General features: G+C 52.8%; 1 protein-coding gene across 1 annotated transcript; it reads left to right on the top strand.

The window, feature by feature from the left end:
* The first annotated feature begins 4,719 nt into the window (after window positions 1-4,719).
* On the top strand, window positions 4,720-6,960 carry LOC123045475 (uncharacterized). Its single transcript, XM_044468536.1, has 3 exons — window positions 4,720-5,508; window positions 5,606-5,791; window positions 6,442-6,960. Exons 1-3 carry the CDS (start codon window positions 4,990-4,992, stop codon window positions 6,733-6,735), a joined length of 999 nt encoding a protein of 332 aa, XP_044324471.1. The 5' UTR covers window positions 4,720-4,989; the 3' UTR covers window positions 6,736-6,960.
* The last annotated feature ends 459 nt before the right edge of the window (window positions 6,961-7,419 follow it).

Below are 7,419 nucleotides of genomic sequence, written 5' to 3' on the forward strand. Positions count from 1 at the left end.
ACACGGGGGTCAAAAGGGGTCTCTAGAAATGCCCTTCATGGGATGCGTTTTTGGACACCAAAATTTTAAGATGGACTGGAGTTACTCTATGTGAAATTGATAATGGCACAAGCAACAAAGTGATACTCATGTAATAAGTCATCATCAAATGGGCGGAGATCGCCATTACCATACTAGAGTTAGTGATCTTCTGAATGGCACTAGTTCCGGGTGGGATCAAGATAAGGTGCGGAATATGTTCCCTCCAGCGGAAGCTCGTGAGATAATGCAAATAACAGTGGGGGTGATGGTGGGGGACTATCTCGCATGGAATCACACAAAGGATGGTGTTTTATAGTTAGATCAGCCTACCACCTTTGCATGGGTCTGAAACGGGCAAAAAACAGGTAGCCCAGGGTCTTCATCATCGGTCGCGAATCATAGAGCTTGGATGAACCTGTGGGATACGGTGGCGCCGCGCATAGTAAAAATCCACACTTGGCGTCTTATTCGTAATGGGCTGGCGGTGGGCTCGGAGCTACATAGGCGCAAGATCAAACCCGGGGTGTTTTGTTTTGTGTGTGGAAGAGAGGAGACGAATTTACACAGGTTTTGGAGCTGTCCCCACTCTCCAAAATTCTGGAAAGTGTTGTACTCGGAACTGGGAGCACCGGCGGCGATCCCGCCGGATTCAGTATGCTCCCAGAGTGCGCTATCTTTGTGGCTCATGACATGGTTTGCTGATGCTTCGGATGATGCTCGAGCTATAATGGTGCAGGGACTTTATGCTTTGTGGATGGCACGGAATAACGTGCGAGAAGGGAAGAGGATTGAGGAGGCGGGGGACACGGCTGCGACGGTTAGGAGGCTCATGGAGGAGTGGCAGCAGGTTAAAGGCAGAGAGAGCAAAACCCCTCGAGTGACCCTGGCCCAGAAGTGGAGAGCGCCAGAGGATGGTTGAACCAAGGCGAACGTCGATGGTGCAACTACTAAGGGAGGAGAAATGGGGGGCGGGGGCGTGGTCTTCAGGAACGCACACGGAGCTTTCCTTGGGGGAGCGTGCCACTACTATCCTATGGGTGGAGACCCAACATTGTTGGAGCTCCAGGCCTGCAAAATGGCAGTGCAACTTGCGGGGGATTTAAACTTCGCTAAGCTGCACATTGAGATGGACTACCAAGAGGTGGTACGCAAACTGCAGAGTGAGGAAAACGACTTCTTCGCGTTGGGACCATTGATCAAGGAAGGGAAAACCATGTTGGCGACAAGGGAATGGAAGGTGTCCTGGGTCCGGAGGACGGCGAACGGCGCCGCGCATGGGCTAGCTAAAGAGGGAGTAGCAAATAATTTTAGTAAGGTGTGGGTGAATGAACCCCAGATTGTATTTTGCACATTCTTTCGGCAGAAATCCTGCCTTCTATGAATAAACAGAGACGTGATTGATTTCAAAAAAAATGCATTGACGATTTCTTCTTTCTTTCTTTTTATTATGGTTTCAGAAAACAATTTGAAAAGGGAAATGAGAGATACGGTATTTGTAACATGGATAACGGTTGGATTACCAAAGACACTTTCCATGTTCTAGTTGTTCTTAAGTTATCTTATTTGATTTGATTTTTTTTTAGAAAAGGAGGACGACCCCCGGCCTCTGCATCTGGGCGATGCATACGGCAATTTTATTAATTATTGACACAAGACCGTACAGAGTCATACAACAATAAGTCTAAAGCCACCAAAACAAGCAACAACTGTCGCTATCCCTATCCAGTTGATGTAGGGGCGCTGAAAGTCTGGGCCTAATACCAAACAGACCACGCAGCCAAACCTAAACATCTAAAGACTTGAGGTCCCACCCAGGACGCCTGCCTGGGATGGGCACCCACCAGTCCGGCATGCTTCTCAACCAGGACCCCTGCCGGGTATGAGGCCGCCGCAGCCGCCTGCCACCAATCCATCTTCAGAGCTGTATTGTTGCACCGACCTTGCCAGGCCTATCCGCCATCAACGCCACCATGACGCCAGACAGCTTTCACCTCCTGCACGAGTCCATCTCCGCGCATCAGATGCCGAGTCTCCACCCATGACACCGGTCTTATTTGATTTGATAGTGCGTTAAACTAATGACGGCTGCTAAACCCTTGGTCATCGATACAACCACCCGATGTCGTTACTATATGTGATGTGATGTATACCGCCAGTCAATCTCCAATCAGAAGGGAAACTTAGTGTGTGTTACCTTTTGCTTTCTTCGTCGCGAAGAGAGAAAAGCCCCAGCCGTAAGAAGAGTTTCTTTCGCTGCTGTATTCCAACGGCTCTCCTCCGTTGAGGAGGGGGCTCGCCGGATCCACGCGTATAATTTTCGTTCTTGATTGGTGTTTCTTTGCATAAGGACTAGCGTTTTGTTTTTTTTCTATTTTATCTGGTCGGTGTCCCGGATATTTTTATTATGGTCTTTATGATATATAAAATGTGACTTGTATTACCATGAAAAATAATAACGATCGGATCATGAATTGACGGCCAGATTATGCAAAACAAGTGGCCTAAGAGCAACTCCAATGGGGTGACTCATTTCGTCTGCCGCCGTCTGTTTGGGTCGGCGCGGACAGAACAGACGGCCCAACGCGCCGACCCAAACGGACGGGCGTCCACTTTTCGTCCGCGGGCGACCCATTTCCGACCCATTTCCGATCCATTTTTGAGCCAGATTTGCGTCGGCGCGGACACACGACGGACGTGCGCACGCTCGCCCTCTCCTCCTCCGGGCCCGCTGGTCTGTATCACATTGCCCATACAACAGCAACCCTCGCCCTCCTCCTCCGTCGTCTCCGCCGCCGCCCCAATTTTGCCGGCGACTCTGCCAGCTGCCGGGGCATCCACGTCCGCCCAGCTACGCCGCCCACTCACACCTCGTCCGCCACCGCCGCCTTGCCGCCAGGAGCCGACTGCTTCCCACCCCCGCGCCCCCTACCGCACAGCCACTCCCGACAAAGAAGCCGCCTTGCCACCCGGCCAGATCCTCACCGGCACGCTCGTCGGACGCCGGCAGGACAGCTAGCTGGTCCGTGTGCGCCGCGAATCCCTTCGTCGGTCGTCTCCTTCGCCGACGCTCGCAAGCTGTTCGACAGTTTGTCAAGGTATAAAATGGACTCCGCCGATGAGTTTCTTTTCACAATTTTCTTTGAGATTCCGACGATTCGTCCTTCGATGACGAGGAGGAGATATTGGCTGCCGTGTTAGTCTATCACCACCTCAACAGCCAGCGGCCATTGTTCCGTGACTCCATTCCGGGCCACCTTCCGGTGTTGAATCGCAACCGAGAGAGCGGGCATTTCCTTCTTTGGAATGACTACTTTGATACAACAAACCCGTTGTTCCAACATCAGAAATTCCGCCGCCGTTTTCGTATAAGTAGGCATGTTTTCAACCGTATTAGAGAGGGGGTGGTCGGCTATGATGACTATTTCGAGTGCAAAGAGAATGCCGTTGGCAAGATTGGTTTTTCTCTTATCAGAAATGCACTGCCGCCATCCGAATGCTTGCATAGGGAGTGCCCGGTCATCTCATTGACGAGTACGTCCGTATAAGCGAGTCTACTTGCCTAGAGTCCTGTATAAGTTCTGCAAGGCTGTTATTGCTGTGTTCGGCCCTGAGTACTTGAGAGAGCCGACTGCTGAAGATACAGCCCGTTTGTTAGCGATGAATGAGGCAGGGGCTTCCCAGGGATTCTTGGTAGTATAGACTGCATGCATTGGGAGTGGAAGAACTCCCTTCTGCTTGGCAAGGGCAGTATAAGGGCCATGTTAGGGCTTGCACTGTCATACTTGAGGCCGTGGCGTCTCAAGATCTCTGGATCTGGCACTCTTTCTTTGGCATCGCCGGATCACACAATGATATCAACATGCTTCAGCGCTCGCCGGTGTTTGCTAGGCTTGCCGAAGGCAACAGCCCACCGATGAACTATACTGTCAACGACCACACCTACGACAAATGATACTATCTGGGTGACGGTATCTATCCTCAGTGGGCCACTATTGTCAAGACAATACCCAACCGTGTCAGAGAGAAGAGGAAAAGATTTGCCCAAGAGCAAGAGAGTGCTAGGAAGGATGTCGAGCGTGACTTTGGTGTTTTGCAATCTCGATGGGGCACCGTTCAGTATCCTGCTAATACCTAGAGCACGCAGAAACTGTGGGAGGTGATGACTGCTTGTGTGATCATGCATAATATAATCGTAGAAGACGAGCGTCCGGAACGTCTGTCTGTATGATCAAGGGTTTCAGTTTCAGGGTGAGAATGTTGTGCCTGAGCATGGAGTAGCGGCAATGTTTGAACAGTTCACCCAATTTCATAAGACATGTGTGATTGGAAAACTCACGTGCAACTGCAAAATGATTTGGTTGAGCACATGTGGACTCATGTTGGCAACCAATAGATGTATCTTCTTTTATTTGTTTGCAAAACTATGTGAGAACTATGTGATAGCTATGCTATTTTGAACCATGCAATCATGCAAAAAAAATAAGGGGGCCAGGCAGCCGCTCCGATACATATAAGTCGATGCGTTGGACGCTCTGCCGACGCATATCTAAAACAGGGCGGACGCCGGGTGGGCGTCCGATTCGAACGGACAAAAAACAGACGAAATCGCCGTCCGTTTTGGGTCGCCCATTGAAGTTGCTCTAATAAACGGCTAAAACCCGCCCGTTCGGAGGCACGGTCGACGCCCATCGTTATAGCAGCCGCAGACCGCGTCCTCCGGGTCTGGGTGCTGCCGCCCCGAAGTCATCCCCGGACGCAGACGCACACCTCCCAACACGTCCAGTCCACCCCGACCCGATCCTCCGCGCACGCCAGACAGAGGTGGGCGAGCACTACTACACAGTACACACACACATCCACGCTCACTACAAGAGCCAGCCACGCACGCGACCGCGCCCAAGACACGACGACCAACCAAGGGAGAGGGCGGCGACGAGGGCGCACGACGGCACGCCGAACGCTCTCGCAATGCATCACGCCAAGACCGACTCGGAGGTGACGTCGAGCATGGCGCCGTCGTCGCCGCCGCGGGCGCCCTACTACGTGCAGTCGCCCAGCCACGACGACGGCGAGAACCACTCCAAGACGGCCGCCTCCTCCTTCCACTCTTCCCCGGCCGCGTCCCCGCCGCGCTCGCTCGGGAACCACTCCAGGGAGTCCTCCTCCTCCCGCTTCTCCGGCAAGGTCCCCTCCGCAGGCTCCTCCCGCCGCGGCGTCGTCGGCGGAGGCGGGAAGCGCGGCGGGGGTGGCGGCGGCGGCGAGGCGGCGCGCCGCAGCCCCTGGATGAAGGAGGCGGCCATCGAGGAGGAGGGGCTCCTCATGGAGGACGACGACGACGCCGACGGCCGCGCCGGCGGCTTCTCCGCGCTCCCCAAGAAGGTGCGCTACGGGCTCGGCTTCGTCGGCGCCTTCCTCGTGCTCTTCACCTTCTTCGCCCTCATCCTCTGGGGCGCCAGCCGCAACCAGAAGCCCGTCGTCTCCGTCAACGTACGCACTCCTCTTTCCTTTCCCTCTGGGCCGGATTCGTGATTCGTCTTCTCTTATGCGAGCAAGAACTGATGATTCCTCTCCGTTGATTGCGCAGAGCGTCACGTTCCACAACTTCGTGATCCAGGCGGGGACGGACGCGTCGCTGGTGCCCACGGAGATGTCCACGATCAACGCCACGGTGAGGCTCACGTTCCGCAACACGGGGAGTTTCTTCGGCGTGCACGTCACGGCGCAGCCCGTCACGCTCTACTACTCCCAGCTCCTCATGGCCTCCGGCGATGTAAGCATTCATTCATTCCCGCACGCGCATCCTTAATTCCTCATACAGATTTCTTTGAACGGTTTCATCTGATTGATCGATCGAATGGTAAGCCTCAAGTTGGAGAACAACCGAGTCAAATCTGGTAAATGGCTGTGAATTAATCACAATACGTACTGCATTCAGGTCATGCCTGAACGATTGATTTCTTGTTGATAGATACGTAAAATTTTGTGCGGTGCATTTACGTCAACAAGTAGTCTTATGAACACACATTTGCATATTGTAAGCCCAAAGAGAAAGTCAGTCTTGCTCTGTGGTTTCTAGATGTGAACTTTGGACTACAGCTGCACTGCACATGTCTTGACCAAAACAAAGGGTGTTAATTTAGCCATGGCAACGTCTGCTGATAGCTACAAAAGCAGAGGCCACTGAACGCTGCTGAAAAACTCGAACAGGACATCGTCATCCCGAGTTGCTGTCATCCAGTTCATATCCTTTATTTCTTTCTTTTTCCGCGGGAAATCCAGTTCATATTCTTTGTTTCTTTCTCTCTCTTTTCTCTGCGTGGAAATCTCATTCATATTCAACTCAAGTTGTAACCTTGGCCAAAAAACAAAAACTCATCTAATAATAGTTGTGAATCCTGATCCAACGACTGTCTGTGGCAGATGAAGTACTTCTACCAGCCTCGGAAGAGCCAGCGCAAGGTGGCGGTGACGGTGGTGGGCAGCAAGGTGCCGCTGTACGGCGGCGGCGCGGGGCTGAGCAGCACGCCGGGGCCCAAGGGCGTGCCCCCGCCGCCGGTGCCGCTGCAGCTGACGCTGAGGATCAGGGCTCGGGCGCTGGTGCTGGGCAAGCTGGTGAAGCCCAGGTTCTACAACAACGTGCAGTGCAGCGTCCGCCTGGACACGACCAAGCTGGGCAAAGCCATATCCCTCAAGAAATCCTGCACCCACGTCTAGGTCTAGCCACACGACCCGACCTCCCGCCACCGCCATCTTTCTTTCTTCTTCTCGTTGCTTGCTGCGTATGTTATGCTATGTGATGTGATGTAATGCGTAGATTACCATGAGTACCATTTTGACGGGAGAAAGCGGCATGCCACTTGTGTATGCACAGATGAATTTTGTCGCCTGCGTCGGGATGGAATGAATGAATGATCACGCGTTTCTTGCCGCATTTTTTCATGGACGGTGACGGTGTGGGTGTGGTTGTGGCGTGGGTTTTGTGATGTGTGCACAAGGCGTGGTTGCCGTGAAGCCGGTGTTGCTTCCGTTTTTGGTGTAGACTGGATTAGCGGACGTTGCTGTCCCATCACCGTCGCTGTAAACTGCTCCCATAAACCGTGGATTTTCCCCCTTTCTTTCTACACGGAGGTTTTAAGCTTGCTGGTACCGTGGTACGCATCCAAGTAGAGTTACCTATGAATGTTTTTTTTGCGGGGATTACGAATGTTTTCTTTTCGCGGGGAACAGCTACTTATAAATGGATAGTTCCACGACTGCTCCATGTCGATCCGATGGATGACCATTAGCCCTTTTTTTACTGCCCAAATCTGATGGTTACAATCACAAAAACGAATCCTCGTACTAATGCGCAGAGCCGTTTCACTGTCGAAGAGTAGGACTGGATCGATAGCTGTAATG

The sequence above is a fragment of the Triticum aestivum genome, chromosome 2B, assembly GCF_018294505.1.
Source record: "Triticum aestivum cultivar Chinese Spring chromosome 2B, IWGSC CS RefSeq v2.1, whole genome shotgun sequence".
NCBI classification, from domain to species: Eukaryota; Viridiplantae; Streptophyta; class Magnoliopsida; order Poales; family Poaceae; genus Triticum; species Triticum aestivum.

Coding starts and splice junctions, on each gene's coding strand:
- LOC123045475 (XM_044468536.1), top strand. CDS start 4,990: ATGCATCACGCCAAGACCGACTCGGAGGTGACGTCGAGCATGGCGCCG. Junction 5,509..5,605: donor AGCCCGTCGTCTCCGTCAAC/GTACGCACTCCT, acceptor TTGATTGCGCAG/AGCGTCACGTTCCACAACTT. Junction 5,792..6,441: donor TCCTCATGGCCTCCGGCGAT/GTAAGCATTCAT, acceptor TGTCTGTGGCAG/ATGAAGTACTTCTACCAGCC.